Source organism: Anopheles arabiensis, chromosome 2 (genome assembly GCF_016920715.1).
Source record: "Anopheles arabiensis isolate DONGOLA chromosome 2, AaraD3, whole genome shotgun sequence".
Taxonomy (NCBI): Eukaryota; Metazoa; Arthropoda; class Insecta; order Diptera; family Culicidae; genus Anopheles; species Anopheles arabiensis.
Window position 1 is genome coordinate 78,912,759 of NC_053517.1, and position 17,059 is coordinate 78,929,817.

At 42.6% G+C, this 17,059-nt stretch overlaps 3 protein-coding genes and 1 non-coding gene across 4 annotated transcripts; 2 read left to right on the forward strand and 2 right to left on the reverse strand.

Moving 5' to 3' along the window:
• Positions 1-5,914: 5,914 nt before the first annotated feature.
• On the forward strand, positions 5,915-7,190 carry LOC120895494 (cuticle protein AMP1A-like). Its single transcript, XM_040298939.1, has 2 exons — positions 5,915-5,984; positions 6,605-7,190. Exons 1-2 carry the CDS (start codon positions 5,970-5,972, stop codon positions 7,031-7,033), a joined length of 444 nt encoding a protein of 147 aa, XP_040154873.1. The 5' UTR covers positions 5,915-5,969; the 3' UTR covers positions 7,034-7,190.
• Positions 7,191-7,313: 123 nt separating this feature from the next.
• Trnap-cgg lies at positions 7,314-7,385 on the reverse strand. Its single transcript has one exon. It is a non-coding gene; the product is annotated as a tRNA-Pro (tRNA).
• A 519-nt stretch (positions 7,386-7,904) lies between these two features.
• On the reverse strand, positions 7,905-8,639 carry LOC120894321 (cuticle protein CP14.6-like). The gene has a single exon (XM_040296833.1). The coding sequence runs from the start codon at positions 8,559-8,561 to the stop codon at positions 8,121-8,123; it is 441 nt and encodes a 146-aa protein (XP_040152767.1). The 5' UTR covers positions 8,562-8,639; the 3' UTR covers positions 7,905-8,120.
• A 3,169-nt stretch (positions 8,640-11,808) lies between these two features.
• Positions 11,809-12,543, forward strand: LOC120894614 (cuticle protein CP14.6-like). Its single transcript, XM_040297324.1, has one exon. It carries the CDS (start codon positions 11,879-11,881, stop codon positions 12,317-12,319), a length of 441 nt encoding a protein of 146 aa, XP_040153258.1. The 5' UTR covers positions 11,809-11,878; the 3' UTR covers positions 12,320-12,543.
• The last annotated feature ends 4,516 nt before the right edge of the window (positions 12,544-17,059 follow it).

Here is a 17,059-nt window from a genome sequence, read left to right on the forward strand (position 1 = left end):
AACTGCATTTTGCATCTACAAACACAAAACCAAACATGCAGAGAAGAAAATGTCTACCGAAGCTATTCACAACATCATCCCACTGCAAACGTCGGTAAGTCGATCGAGGACGCTCGACGTTTAAGGAGGGAGGAGTTATGTACACATGCGCTACGCGCTATGATACAGGTGCTGAGTAAGAAAACGGTCGCAAGCGAGCCATCGATGTTACTCCACGCGCGGAGTCAAGTTCCAACGGGAACTCCACTGGAAGCAGGTTCCCACGACCAGGTGTGGTGTCGTATGCTCAGACGGACCGAGGCAACATGATCATCATAAACGTGGACGACAACGTGACCGGCAAACCTGGCAGCACCGAAAACACCAGCCTAGCTAAATACCACCGAATCCAGAAGTTAGCTTTAGTCTTAGTTTAGCAGTTCGCAAATAAAGATCCCCAGTAATATTTTTTAAAACTTACTCCGGGTTATCATAAACATAATTCTTTATTTAACTTAATTAATAACAGTGCAGAGTGAATAAACGTGTTTGATTACTCTATCAGGTTTTCTTGATGATGGAAATGGGTGTAATTATCAATTTAATCAATTTAAAGTCGTGCATTTCAAATTAATAAAGCAATGTTATGTTTTTAATGGTTTAAAAATAACGAACACAATGGTTAGGTAGTTGTGTCAAGATATGCCTTTTGCTGGATAAGTTTATAATTTGGGAATGCTGAATTGTACATGTAGGAGAAGTTCGGTAAAAACGAACAGTGACGTTCAAATTTGGTTATACAAACATGCTATGAGACCACCTGGACTACATACACTTTGATTCTAGATTCCACCACCTGATCTTTTTAATGCACATTGGGATAAATGTAAACAACACCTTGTTTTGCCATTTTTTCGAGCACGTACTCGAATCTAATTCTAGCTTTGAGGCTGGAATAATCTAAGCTGAAACTCGCAGGCTAGTTTTATGTGTGGTTTTGTATGGATTGTTTACATGATTTCAGCTTCCAACTGTCAAACTCCATATAAAAAGCTGACTAGAATCGTGAAGGGCCCCAATTTTGGAATGTGCTGGTAAGACGGACACATGATATGGGAGAGTTGAACATTATAAAGAATAAAATGAACTCTTGTCGAAGATTTTGAAAATTGGCAAGGTATACTATGTTTTAACAAAACTGTTTTAAAAAAATGTTTTAAAAAAAAATAAGTAAAATTAAGTAAAATTACTCCACCGGGAGTCCGCGACCCCAGCATGCTTGATAGACTTGTTATTGGGTCAAGCCACGTTTTCCATTGAAGATTAAACTTTTTGATATTTGTAATCCCATAGAATCTCTCATGTATTCCTGAACGATGTCATATCATTGCCTCTTCTTTTTCGTTAAACAAATCGTTAAATTCTAAATTCATAAAGTGAAATATATAGCGTACATTATTAATGTATAACGCCTTACTCTTTCTACTGCCTCCTAAAGCCCTTTAAACACATATTTGCTCTCCTGTATGCTTCGTTTTTACTCTAAATGAATGTATGTAAACATATTTTATCTCCAAATTGACTATAACTCCAAGTTGCAATTTAATATTCAATTTCTACCCACAACAAACCGCCGCAAAGCAATGGTCTGTGGACGGAAACTGGCTATACCATTTTGCTAAGCAACACGAGCATACGAGAAGCCAGTGATAGGACAAGGCATAAATAACATATGACCCATGCCCATACATCCTTTGCCGAAGGGGGTGTAAAGCTTCGCGAAAACGCAGCACAAACCGCACACGGACTTGCATTCCCGCTTGCAGGCAGCCGATGCGGGCAGCATCAGAAGGGAGGTTGGTAAGTTCAATGTAACGCCGTGGTCTCCCTGGTTGACCCCGTGCACACTCCAGGTGTCGGCGAGCGGCTTCCTTCCTTCGCTAGCTGCAGAATGTCGCGTGCAGTGAGGTGAAAGTTGCGATAAATCAATGCGTCGTTGTCGCTGGAAATTGCCACTGACCCGTAACCGGGCGGTAGAACGTGGCTGGGGTGTTGTTGCAGCTTAACCAGTGCAATGAAGCATTTAAAGAGGATAAAAGCAATTTGCTTATTATTATTTAATGTATTACATTACAGTGAGGTTAATACAGATGGCACGGTGTTTTTTTGTTGTTGGTATGTTTATTCTCCTTCGAACGCAAACGTGAAATGCTTTATAAAAATGTCATGACACCGTTTCGTGCATGAGAAAAAAGGAATCGATTCCATTTCGGAGACTGCGAGCAGTAGGACGGCTGGAAAAGCCTTATCGGTGGCTCGAAATCGGGCCAAATTTATCATCCCATCCTTTATCGGGTGCATCCATCGTAACAGTGACCGATTTACCGCAAGTCAATGGTGGCATACAACCATCTCCCGCTTGTTTGAGGGTATTATGTTTGTTTGTGCATTGAATGCGAGTGCAAACGCAAAGCACGCCCGGTTCGTTCTTCGCGTCTGCCCGGGCCAGTTATATGAAACGTCATGTTTATTTATCGGAATAATTTATAATAATCTCTAAATCAGCTTCTTGCGGCCCGCACCCTTGCAAACTATCCATATCGCTTCCAGGTCTATCTGACTAAACTGGTCTATTTGTGTTGCGCCAGTGACAATGATTGTGCCTCTGCTGGTCGCGCCGGTCGAGGTTAGGTTTCACCGATGCCGTAAGGAAATGGTTTCCCAGTCTGGTTTTTTTTGCAGTCACATTTCCTTCCTGCAAAGCTTTCGAACTGGGGTGTGCGATTAACGATCCCTCTCATTCCTTCTTCTCTTTCTCATTTAAGAAGTAAACCGTCATTCGAGTAAATTATGATACGATCAATCGCATGCTACCCCCTTGTTCTGCCACAGTCTCGTCAGCCAAACGAAACTTTGCATTCGATTCCGCCGTTGAATGATGATGGAGTTGAATAGTTTGGTGATATTTGCGACTAAAGGGAATCATCGTACAAGGTCGTTTGATGGGTGGATCATCAGTGTGGTGGAGAAAATCTAGTTTTACATTTACATAATTATGCGTATCGAGCCGGTGGGAGTGTTCGGTTTAATAATGTTGCAAATTTTGCACCGACGGAACAAAAATTGGATGATTTTATGGCTTCTTGTTTTTTGGGGAAGGGTGATCAACATCAACCAGGAAGTGGATTGAGCAATGTTGATGATACTAGAGTTTGATGATAAAAATAGAGGATTAGTTAATGGAATTCGCACCTGTGCATAAATTTAAGGAGCCATGTTGTGAATGAGATGATGGCTAAACCAACGTATAGTATAGTATAGTATATAGTAACGTATATGTTTTGTATAGTATGTTTAGAAAAAATGATGATGGTTTTCATTTATTTTTTACATTCTTTTGTTTAATTGGCTTTGGTGGTCTTGAGATAAAATTCAATGCAACTATTAAAATATAACTTTTTTGCAAAATATAACAAACCGCCTCGAAATAATTCAATCTTTTAATGCAGCTTTCGGCAAAGTCCGTCCCGCGTGCCAAATGCGGCACGCCGCAACAATCAATCCGGCGAAAGTATTCGACTGATTTGAGAAGAAACTATTCATATACAAAATACTGAATATCTTTTAAATAAAATGTTATACCGTTGTATTTTTCAACTTTAATTATCATAATGTGCATGACGGATCAGTATGGTCGAACTAGAGTTCAATATGTAATAAAAACATTGCTTCAACGCTACAATAAGTCTTTTAGAATGGTGGAAGTGGCATACGAGATTTTTTATAAAGGAGATACACTAATGTCTGACAGTAGTATATTTATTTAATGTTTTGCATGCGACTTTACGACGCAAGATATTCGACTTTCGCCAACGCACGCAAGACAAAGTTTTAGTAATAGTGAAAAAGATGCATGCATTTTTCTCGTGATAATAATTTCTTCTTGCATTAGCTCTTCTGAATTTCACTCAAATCTGTTGTTTTCATATTAATCTATTTCAAGACTATTTTTGATATTTTTTTAAAACTAAACCTAACATTAAAAAGCCACTCTTGTTTTACGAGTTCGGCGATTCAACACTGTTGCTTTTTACGAGTACAACGATTTACAAAGTTTATTTTTAAAGAATCAGTTATCAATTTGCCTGAAATGGCATTACTTGTTCGAAAAGCATTTTCATAGTTACTAAACGTAGGTTTGTCTCGATAATTTCTCAGCATATCCTTAACTTATGAATCTTTGCATTACATTTTAACAACAGGAACTCCCGATTTCGAACTTTATTTGGACGATATCATTATTGAAAAAATAACTCTATCAGCAATTGCAGTGTCCGATATCATTAATGAATTATTCTGTTTCTACAATTTTATAGTGTCATAATTTAAGCGCAAAAAAAAATCTTCTGGTCCGCGGTTCTCGATCATTTAGTAAATTTGGTCCTTTACCTCAAAAGTTTGCCGACCGCTGCTTTAATGGGAATAATTGAAATTCTAATACATTGTAGTCTTTCCTCTCCCTATATACTGAAAGTATTTAGTACAATAAAGATTTTATTCAAGTTGGGTACATATTCTCAGATAAATTGTTTGATGTATAATTGTAGGCAAATCGTGTTAGCATTTCTTCTTCAAAAATAAAAAAAGTAAACATAAAATCTAAAACTCAAATAATGTTTCAAAATATCACAGAATTATTCATGTTTAAGGCAATTCTGCATGACCTACAAAAACTATTTATTTAATAATTACGGTTGTAAGCAGTGTTTGTTAAAGTGAAAATAAAAACAATTTTAATTTATTACGGTGGTATCAATGCCCTATGCAATTTTGTGTAACAAAATTTATTTAATTCATGATATGTTTTTTAAATATAAAGAGTCACTTTCATTTTCGATGTATCAATTAATCATAAACTATCATAAGCTTTTTTGTGCCATTTTTGCACTTGTATGAATTTTTAAAGTTTAATTAATTTTCGTGTTTTTTGCCTAGAATGAGAACTTCAACAATCGATATTTTTTGTCACCTAAGACATTCATTCCTTATCAGCTAACGATGCATTTCAACATTCTGCATCGTTCAAATTAACCATTTAAAATAATCGACAGTGGGAGAAGAAGTTCCACCACACAGCAACATCTACCATAGCATAGTTTCCTCGCTCGTGCCCACCGCTGGTCACGGTCAACAGGTGTGAGCCTTTTTGGAACCGCAAGCAAGCCGAATGTGCAACCTGTTCCATAACCCGTGCCAAATGCCAAACACGGACGAAAGTGGAGGTGACATCTTCTAGCGATGAACCGAGCAAAGCATGCCACCTAGGATAATATTCAAATCAGCCCACCCCGTGGTACGATGGTAACCGTACAAAACTAGTCCAGACTAACGAATGGAGTACACGGGGAAGATGTAGAAGCAGAGTTGTCTGTTTCGCTGTTATCTAGCAATGGGTTGGCAAACCTTGAAATAGGTGCAAAACAGTCCCGGCCGCTGAAGATGCCGCTGAAATCGATTTTTTTGGAATAATTTAACGCTGGACAGGTTAGTAGACGACCGAAAAACAGGCTGAAGTCATATCAAAACATTACAAACCGGTGACAGATCGAAGGTTTTTTTGTCTCTGCTTTACCTGCTCTGCTACAGTGCGAAATTTAAACTTCTGCACGCGGTAAGACGATCGATGTGTTGTGTCATCTTCACTTCTAGGATGGTAAGGGAGAAGTTTCGCGACAGTACGCTGGCAGGAGAAGCAGGATAGCAACTAGTTTGAATATTTCCAAGCATCCTTGCATCAGATCGTTCGTTTAGAGGACGAAACCAAGCAGATTGGACTATTGGGGGCTGTGTTTTTGAGGTTGTGAGGTCTATGGAAACAAAACGATTTCTGATTATATAAAGCGCATCCAATCGTACCGTTAACGTATCAGTTGGTTTTGAGACACTCTCAGCACAGGTCGTGTAGAACCGTGAAAAGTAAAAACAGCAAAATGTTCCGAAAATTGGTGAGTGGCTGAGACAATGCGGCAGTAGTTTGTAGTTTCCAAGTGATGTTCTTGTTAGAACAATAGCATAGAGTAGTGCACGGGAGGGAAGAAAGAGGTTTCAGGGAATCGCATACCGTAATACAAGGACGTCCGACAGGGGTACTGATTTTGTGATGAAGTAATTCGCATTTTTTCTCGCCACTGCTGCCGCTCAATTCGCTAAAGAAAATGCGACTAACTTCCTCGCAAAAGCTGACCGCAATAATCGGCGGAGTAGCGGGCAAGTGTGTGGACTAAGGCGAACATCAGCAGCGAAGTAATTCCATGGGGAGCACAGTATTTACCGGTTTTAGACGTAGTGGAATAATTAGTACATTGTGGTCTAAAACAGGCGGATAGCAAAAACGAGTGATGTTATACTTTCATCTTGATCAGTTTTGCTTGAGCATGTACTAAATAGTACATAGTACTAAAATCTTTCATTAAATTTTTTTTAAAAATATTTCATCTGTACAACAAAATTACGACTAGCGCTAAGCCAGCAGTTCTTTGTACATACAGTTATTAGTACAGTTTTAGTACACTTTAAAAAACCTTATTTAATCATCTTTCCCCCCTCCCGTTGCTATTATTTGCAGATTGTTGCATCCCTTGTGGTGTCGCTCGTCGTCGCCCTTCCTCAGCGGCCTCAGGCCCGCAGCGCTGGCGGCGGTGGTGATGATGCCGGAGCGGAAACCCTTGCCCAGGACACGGTGATCAATGCGGACGGTTCGTACACGTACAACTACGAAACGAGCAACGGCATCAGTGCGTCCCAGGCCAGCAACGACGGTACGAACGCCAACGGTAACTTCGCCTTCACCGCTCCGGACGGCCAGCGGTACGAGATTGTGTACATTGCCGACGAGAACGGCTTCCAGCCGCAGGGAGCCCATCTGCCAACCGAGCCGCCAGCACCCGAGCATGTGATCAAGATGCTGGAGGAAATGCGTGCCAACCCACCAGAGGGCGCTGATCTGGAGTCGCTCGATGCTACCCTGAACCGACTGCGCGCTACCCTCGGTTAGGAAGCATCATTCGCCAGTAGGTTAGAAGAGGAATGAAGCTGTACAGTGCTAGATAAAGAGAGCGTATGCAATGATCGTACGCTTGGATTTATTTTTTTTATTAAAACAATGTGAAATATATAAAAGCCTCGCCATTTTGCTCGGACTACAAAAATAACTCATAGTTCTTTTAGTTGGGGTAAACATATTTGAAAGAAAATTACATCAATGTAAAATCAGTAGTCAAGTCAGTAGTCAGTAAAAAGTGACAAATCTGCTAGTTATTTGTCGTTTCGTCAACGGGCTCGTCCGGGAATTGAACCCGGGACCTCTCGCACCCGAAGCGAGAATCATACCCCTAGACCAACGAGCCACATGTCTACTAGAAAGTTGCGCTCGATTTAAAATCACGTTCAACACAACCAATGCACTAACCACCAATACTTTCACTTCGTAACCGCGTGAAAGTAGCCGATCAGTCCAAGAGAGCTCTCAGTATCCCTTTCCACTGTTTGCACCGTATGTCTCTTGAAGTGGCCAAGCGCTCTCCTCCTTCTGAGGAAGCTATTTTTAGTCAAAAAAGTGGTGGGATCTATCGAAATGCTTTCACTAGAGGTGAGGGTCTTTCGTGTTGCTTGTAGCTGCATTGGTTTGTGCCCCACTCTGGTGCTGCCATGATTTGACCATATGAAGCTTTTAAAAGCATTGCGAATAAGCTTTTGACGAATGCGTACTATAAGATTGTGCATTTATCAAGGTGGATTTAACAAACGAAGTCCTTGTAAAGTATTCCCAAAGGAAAATAACAATCAAAGTTTTCGAAACTTTGATCGTCGACGAAGTAATATGTTTTTGCAAGATCCTCAGAATGAAAAGGCGACTACTTCTTTACTATTATTTTACACCGGTTTTATTTCATTTCCGATTCGATAACAAAACAGTTCAACAACGAAATTCAATTTTTCTACTTAAGCCTATTGCGCTGTGAAATGGTGATCCAATGATTCATGGCTGTCCTGTCTTCTTGGCACAGGACCTTTAATGATGAATGATGAATGTTGGCTAATGACGTCCAAAACGGTTCCAAGTTTCCAATCACAACGGCCACTTAGTGCTGTCGCAGACGAGCGAGGGTGGCATCGAGCGCCTCCAGACTGAAGTCCTTCTGGTCCTTGGGCGGGTTGGCGCGGATCTGCTCGAGCGTCTTGAACACGTGCTCGGGCGTCGGCGGCGGCGTCGGCAGATGGTCACCCTGCGGCTGGAATCCGTTCTCGTCGGCCACGTACACCACGCGGTACAGCACACCATCGGGACCGGTGTACGAGAAGGCACCGTTGGCGTTGTGCGCTCCGAGTCCTTCCTCGTGGGCGGCGATACCGTTGCTCGTCTCGTAGTTCCAGTTGTAGTGACCATCGTCCTTCAGCACATTCTCGTACGCCACGATCTGGGCGTGTGCGTCCGGGTTTTGTTGGTGCGAGTAGGCCCGATCGAGCGGTCCGGCGGCAACGGTGGCCACGAGCAGGGCAGCAGCGAACACGAAGCGGAACATTTTGGAAGGTGTAGGAAGGCTCGTTGCTGAAGGCAGGCTTGTTGTAGATGGAAGGATCGTTGTTGAATGATGACTTTTGACCGAATTGTTTCACTTTATATACATCGCACACGTGCTGGACCTAATCCCTCCAAAATCCTATGTGTGTCCCAAAACGCACTACCCAAATCCTTACCCAGTATTACATCAGCTGGTGCACGAGACTTAAGATCAACGGTCCGAAGGATTGACGAGGTCAGTTTTAGCTACGGACCGAATGGTGGACCTGTTTCGAATCGTTGGTGTTGGGCTTCCTTTCGAAATTGTGTTTACCCTCACGCACGTACCCACATGCATGCACACATACACACGCATCCATTCAAGTGTAGATTAATCGAGTTTATAACACTCCAAAACGAGCCACTCGGGCAGGGGTGTTGCCTAGCAACAGCCACTAAGCTAATGAACCGCTCGGGTTTGCTTCGTTCCTTGCGTATAAGGAAGGGCGAAGGATCGTTATGATAAGATAGAGTGCCGATCATATCGTAGTACAGCTGGACACACGCATACAAAAAAGCATTCCATTCCACGTTTGCCAGACACTTATACAATCGTTGCTCCCTCTCTCGCGCGCGTGCAATTTCTTGCCCATTTTGCATCACTTGAACCGACAAAAATTGTGTTTCCAATTCGACCTGCTGTTGGTCGTAAAAGTGGAGCAATTCTGTTTTTTTCTCTCTCTTCTCTGGGCGGCCCACAAACCTGCCACCCTGTGCGCAATAGAAAGACTTTACCGCCTGGCGTAAGCGACGAACCCTTGTCGTACGTTTTCGGGCGTGTCTCGCGCTGGTAGATGGAAAGGACCCGCATGTCTGGAACCGGGTCAATGTCAATGGTTGGCGAATTTTTTAATTATACCGCACGGTTTACGCCGGTCCGGCCTGGTAGCGGTGTGGGCCGGTTCCGTGCACCAAAGTGACCGCCCGCTTCAACATCGTGTCCTGGTTGGAGTGTGTTACCATGCCCAACATGCGCGCCGCTGTTCTGGGAAGGGCGACCAGAAGGGTGGAACCAGTTCGAAACGACCCCCAAGATTTTGCCAATTTTTGCTCGGCCACATGCCGGACCCGCATACCGGACGGTGGTTGACCTCATAGGTGACGACTCAAGAAGGCTGCCGAGCGGACCATGGCGGACGCTTTGCGGTTTGGGATCGATTAGCTGGGCCAAGCTGTCAAAAGCGAGGGATTAAAGGGAGCGCACCGGATTAGCCGGCGAAGGTCAGTCGTGTTCCTGTCCAGGCCTACGCCTGTGTGTGATATATCTGCCGACACTTTAGCGAGCGGACGACTTGTGTCTATACGCTTTTCGGTGCTTTCAAAGCGCATTTCGAGTGCAGCTCTAATTGGCGTTGCTTGTTGGTGATGTCTTGGGGGCAGAGACGGAGCATGAATTGCGCGATGATTGTTGATTAGATCGGACAGCAATGTTTTCGCCAGTTCGGTAGAGAGGTCAATTTGTTGAATTAGCTGAGAGGTACAAGGTACACAGCGGGACACAACGAAGGCTGGTCTAATTGTTTGAGTGTTAATCTAATTTCAGCCAAAAACTTGTATTGTTGTTTTGCTCATGTAGCGATCACAATCGAAAACATTGAAAATGAACATGTTCGTCATACTCTACAACCAAACAAGAACGGATTTCATTCGTAGTTATGATGCCAATGGAACAGTAATAGAAAGGTTGAAATTAGACATTGAGTTCAAGCTTCTAATTTGAAGATAAATAATTGAATTGTTTACAAAAATGCAACTAAACAAAAACATAACCTGACCAAACATCCAATAGAAATAAGGGCAGCTTCAAAAAAGAGTTAGAGGCAATATCACACAATAGAACATGAAGGTGTCAGCTTGAGCTCGGTGTCAGTTCCAGAATTGCGTCCAATGTGAAAAGTTTTAGAGAAAGGCAGAGAGAAATTTAAAATCATAGGTAAAGATCAATTTTTAGATTTATTTGTAGTTTGTAACGTTGACGTAGAGACTTACAAGAACCTTAGGATTGCGCGCTATTGTCCTTTGAGCTAGCCTGGTGACGTTCATTAGGCAATGTATTTCAATATTTTTAAAATGAGCCAAAGTATCATACCCCTGATTTACAGTTGCTACATCGCTACTGGGTAATGCTTCAGCTCACAAAGACACCTTTCGACATGGGACACATATTGAATGATAATTATCATACGACAGTTCAGTACCAATCTGTAAACGGTCTACCGAAACGATTAAGACTCCAACAACGAAATGTTTTGAAAAATGTTGACATTTTACCATTGCTTAAAATAGGACTTGTTGCACAATTTTGCCGCCTTATACCAAACGCCAAACGGATTGCGTTGAGCTTAATCCATCCACGCTTGGCTGACTCCTCACGCAATACAAAACACGGAGAGAAATTCTGTTCCTTCATAATGCTCCCTGGGTGTCGCTATGGTGTTGTCCCCTTAATGCCGGTAATAGGGTTTTATCCTTTCTTGGCTCACGACATGATGACCGTATCCGACTGGGCGCGCGTTGCTTGTTTAACCACAGCCAAACAACTCAGTTGAAATTCCAACGACATTTTTTCTCGGCCAACCTCCGCAGCTCGATTGCAGCCGCTCGGACATTGGTTCGACATTAGTTCATTAATATATTATGCACCTGTTTCTTGGCGCAGTTTATTTTTCAAACACCAACATGCTCCCTCCGCCCCTGGAAAACGAACTGTCTTCGGGCGTTCCGTATGCACTGAAGAGAAATGACTTTACCCTTCACTCGCCGTAATCCCCTAATCGATCGAGTCGGATTTTTTGGTACGGTGCGTGCTCGTAACCAGACGCATGGCCGAAACCGGTCATTTCGATAATGATTAGCAGCCACCGCGACACGTTACAGGGAGACATGCGTTAATGAAAATTTAATCAATCACCTACTCGTGTTACAGCGCCCGCGATTGCGTGCTGTTGCCACCCAGAAAAAAAGTACCCACCACTCGGCGGCGGCGAGAAAATAAGGTTACTCTTGACCTTGGCCCTGGGTACAGCCGACCCGAAAAAAAACACACACTTGCCCACAGCGCGTACCACGTGAACCCACGACCAGCGTCGGCGGGCTGGGCGAGCGATCGGTCCTGTCTCGGGGCGTGTCGCGATGGTGCACGATGCAAATTTTTGGAAGTCGGTATAAATTAGGGAACTGGATCAGTTGTCAGCATCAGTTGCAGCTAATCAGCCGTCGTCGTCAATTCATTAGCGCGAGTCTCGCAAGAAACTAAAACAACCGCCCAAACGCCCAGCCATGTTCCGCTTCGTGTTCGCTGCTGCCCTGCTCGTGGCCACCGTTGCCGCCGGTCCGCTCGATCGGGCCTACTCGCACCAGCAAAACCCGGACGCACACGCCCAGATCGTGGCGTACGAGAATGTGCTGAAGGACGATGGACACTACAACTGGAACTACGAGACGAGCAACGGTATCGCCGCCCACGAGGAAGGTCTCGGAGCGCACAACGCCAACGGTGCCTTCTCGTACACCGGTCCCGATGGTGTGCTGTACCGCGTGGTGTACGTGGCCGACGAGAACGGATTCCAGCCGCAGGGTGACCATCTGCCGACGCCGCCGCCGACGCCCGAGCACGTGTTCAAGACGCTCGAGCAGATCCGCGCCAACCCGCCCAAGGACCAGAAGGACTTCAGTCTGGAGGCGCTCGATGCCACCCTCGCTCGTCTGCGACAGCACTAAGTGGCCGTTGTGATTGGAAACTTGGAACCGTTTTGGACGTCATTAGCCAACATTCATCATTCATCATTGAAGGTCCTGTGTCAAGAAGACAGGACAGGACAGCCATGAATCATTGGATCACCATTTCACCACGCAATAGGCTTAAGTAGAAAAATTGAATTTCGTTGTTGAACTGTTTTGTTATCGAATCGGAAATGAAATAAACCCGGTGTTAAATATTATAATATTATCGTTTAGTTCTACTTGCTCGTCTACATCTGAACAGTGCCTACTGGTTAGAAAGAATAGTTCACTTTCTAAACTGATGATTAAGTAGGTTAAGCTGATTGACCTACTGTCTTTAATTTGCTTTTCCCATTCTGCGGACAACTCTTCCCAATTATTGGAACAAACTGAAGCCAGCCTTATGCACATAGCGTAAAAGAAAACGAAAAAGGAATTAAAAGCTCCGCTCATGACATAACTCTCTTTCTCTCGCTGACCTATATAGAGAAAAATTCTACTCCAGCAATCGAGACGCATTCTGTTTGATAATTGATTGCCACAATTAAAGAAATGCAAGGGCTACCACCCGTCGTGCGTGTGTTTTGAGACACCATTTATTCTGCCACTCTTTGCTGTGCTTATACGTACAGGAGAGAGAGAGAAATCATAGGACCTTGTTAATTTCTTTCAAATAGTTTGCAAGTTTGGTACGCCCGGAACCGAAAGGAATGATAATCGGGCAAAGGAAAGAAAGTAGTGATATTTCTTTGTCTTTTGCAGAACGGTGGCTTGTTAGCGCGAATGAAGGCAAGTAGGTACGAAACAGCGAAGCGAAAGAGAATTATTGAAAGTCCGTTCCATTAAGAAGATATTACCTTTTGATTGCAATTCTTGGGCAGACGTGTTTGCGTTGTACGATGCGAATGGTATAGATGAGCATGTTTAAGCTAATTAAGATTAACTGGTACATGTATGTTTGTTTCCATGCGCATCGGGGAGGATTGTTTCTAAGAAGCAAATAACACGTTGTTTACGGCAAATATATCGTGAAAATGAACCGTTCAATTACGTAATTATGAATTTCACAATATTTGAATTAAACGGATCGAACAGCTGAGGAGCTTATGGAGAAGATGTGAGGTTCGAAATTAAACCGCCTAAAAGTATGCAACGCGCTACACGTTGTGTTCATACAACGACGAGGGGTACTTCAATGCACAATGCTGAAGGATTGAAATAAGGGTAAATGTACCAGTATTGGGCAGGTTAGTGCAGTAGTTTCATAAAAACTGCTCGTACACTTAAAATTTTTATTACTGTTCATGAAAGTGACGTTATTTTGAACGATAAACTATTGTATTATATTGTGCTATTTTTTATTTGCAGATTTTAATATATTTTTAGAGATATTCCTAAAAATTCAATCACTGTTTTTGTTCGTATTTTCGGCAGTTTGGTCCTATTTCCGGCAGTCTGTGTTCCTATTTTTGGCAACGCGAATACGGGTCGGTAAATGTTTTAATTAATGCCAATAGGTGGACAAAAATGTGTAAAACAGTTTTACACTCTCACTTTCCTAAGATTGGTGTTGAAAATTACATAAATTATTAATTTTATGTTGCCCTTTTTGGACATTTTGATGGCAACTTTTACAGTCACTTTGATGTGAGGGAGAAACAAAGTAGACATTGGAGAACTGAGATTGCTTGACGGCTTAGAGTACGGCTCCAACTGGCTTACAAATTATTATTTCCCTCTCAAGTTATTGGATTATTTATAGTGAAATTGGTGATATTTGATACAAGAAATGTGGTTTTATTTCTAAACATACGCATTGTAGTTTTCTGATCAAGTTATAAATGAATATGCAGAAAAATCAAAAGTGTGTTATTGTTGCAAGTTTTGGCAGGAGCCCATTGACAGCATTGATCTGTCAAAAATCAACATTTACCGTGTACTCATTTTCGGCAGCATGTTGTGAAAATGTGAAGTGAAAAATTATTTGTTTTTTTTTTTTTTTTTTTTTTTTTGTGGTTTTAACTTACCTAGCGGGCTAGAATAAATTCTGCAACCATAGAATCTTTCATAAAAACCACACTTTCATTGTTTTGGTGCTCTGATTCTCTTAATAATGAAACCTGCCGAACTATTGACTAACAGCAAATCTGCCGAAACATTTTGAAATCTGATAACATTTTGTTTGATAATTTTTAAAATATGCAAGGAAATGATGTGAAACTTCGTATATGAATAACAAATGAGCATATTTTTGTTTAAAAAATATGTGTTGAGGCAATTTTTAACGCGTTTTTGTCTAATTACACGTTTTTAGTTACACTGCCGAAAACAGGTACACTGCCGAATACTGGTACAGTTAGCCTATACTAATGAAACGAATTTGTCCTTTTTGCACTTATAGAAGTTTCTATGTGTTTAAAAGACATGTTAATTTTTGAAAAGGCATGCTTAATTATTATAAGATAATTATCGAAATAATTTTAAATTATTTGATTAATGGATGGATTGTTGATTTTAAATACTTATCGGTTATTATTGGATGCCAACAGCTTGCTCATGTTTGCAGTAGTTATTTGAGTAGCAGCAACAAGATCTTGAAGACCAAACTATGTTGTGTAAGTTTAGGCTATCCCGAATAAAAACAATGCCATTCCAAACCTCAAAATTGCCAACTCATTGACCGGTGAAGGAAAGAAGACAATTATAAAACCATATCTTTAATCAATGGCTCGTTTTCGCACACCGAAAAGGGGCACGATTGTTCACACACAAAGAGGTAGCCTTTCGCGCCCGCTAAACAAACACAATGCAAAAAAAATGTACAAATATTGGACTTATTTTAATGTTCGCCGCACTTCGTTCCATCCCCAAGATCGCACATTTGCCTCTTCAGTGGCAGTATTGAATCAGTTCTGCCAATTCTAAAGCACAAATAAAAGTTCTACCACCCGCACGCTTTCTACGGAGGAATCATAAACGCCCACCAGGGTAAGCCGTGCGTCAATATTGACACATTGAAACAGATGAGACAGAACGAGGCGTTTTCGGACGAACGCCAATCGGCCGTCGATAATTCCACCTGATGTGGGTGACCTGCTGTGCCGGTGGCGTCACGATCGATGCAACGATCAAATGCATCTTGACAGGTTATTTGGTTGAGCCACCTTGGCGATCGCGGAAAGCCAAATGTCAACTCGCTTTGGGAGGGTGGGATTGGGAGGGCAAGCTATGAGATGATTTATGCAGACCGGATCATCGTCAAATTCCGGGTGAAAGGAATGGAAACGCTGATCACCCTGGATTTAGCGGACGGATGAAAGATAAATACAAATCAGATAGAGCACCATCGGACCGAGTAGCCGAGCAGGGGAATGCAATGCTCAACTGCATCCATCTCCGAGCCCGCACCGCGCTCCGATGTTTGCTCTTCATTCATAATTGGACACAAATTTTGGGAAATAAAATTTGCACCGACCGACGCGGCAAGGTCGACCGTTTATGAGGAAGAGACAGCTCAAGAGCGACAGCAGCAGCAGCACCACCAACAGCAAGCAAAACGTCCCGCGACAACTTAATTGGACCATAAAGATACACGGTTTATAAAACGGAACCGAGCCAGCAGTGGGCAGGGGCCAGTCAAACTATCGTTTGTTGTTTGTTGGCCATTTTGTTAGATTTGGATGTCGTCATTGAGCCGGCATGTTGCGTTTCGTATCTGGCTAATCTGGTTTTTGCAACGCACCGTACTGCGTAGCCAAATAACTCGATCGGGCATTACATTTGCATTGGGAGAAGGAGCTCAAACTTTAACCGAAGTGTCAATTGCCTTCGGGTGGTCAGATCCGGTCGTTTGAAGCCCTTTTGTTTTAATTCGTACATCCTACGAAGAGGGAAGATTTGCTCAATCAAACTCATCGACGTTTGATCCAATATTTGATTTGTCCCCCCGATTCGATCAGATCCGCCTCGTACCGGATGCAGCGAGAAGTTCAAGGTTTTCCCCCGTATGAAGATGATCTCGATTCGAGTCATCAAGTTTCATTTCATGCGGTATGGTAGAAGTATAGGAATGAGTCGCACGTCGTACAAACGATAACTTTAGTGTATTTGGTTAATCAGATGCAATTAGCATCGTTTAACGTCGGCCGATAATCAGCAGAGCTACTGGCTGAGATTGTGTTGTAGAGATAAAACGATCGGGAGCGTGAAATAGCGATCTTTAGAGCGATCGCATTTTTGATTGATGTTTGCTTTTAAAATTTCCTCATTTTCATCATAGTGCCCTCCCTCTCTCTCTCTACCCCAAATGAGCAATCAAAGACGGTTCGTCGTCCTTGTGCAAAATGTCACTCCATTTTTATAAGCGATTAAACCCTTAATGAGTTCATATCGCGTTCGTTTTTGGGCTAAAAGCATGTCCCATGATCCCTTTTCGGTGATTAGCCGAACACAATGTAAATAAATCTGCCCCAACCCGATGAGGATCTTTTCGTGTGAAGTATAAAATATGAGTCCTCGCACACAATCGCTCAATAACTCATTCGCCTCCAGGGGTGGTGGGAGTTGGAAAAAGGGTGATCCAACCAACTGTGGCACACGAAAGCCCGAGCTGAAGCGTGAAAATGACTCTCCCGCACAAACACACACACGAACAGCCATCACCTTCAATAAAATAATGAGCCTATAAAGTCGATGCTTTAATGACGAGCTGCTAATTTGCGACGCATTTATTCAAAT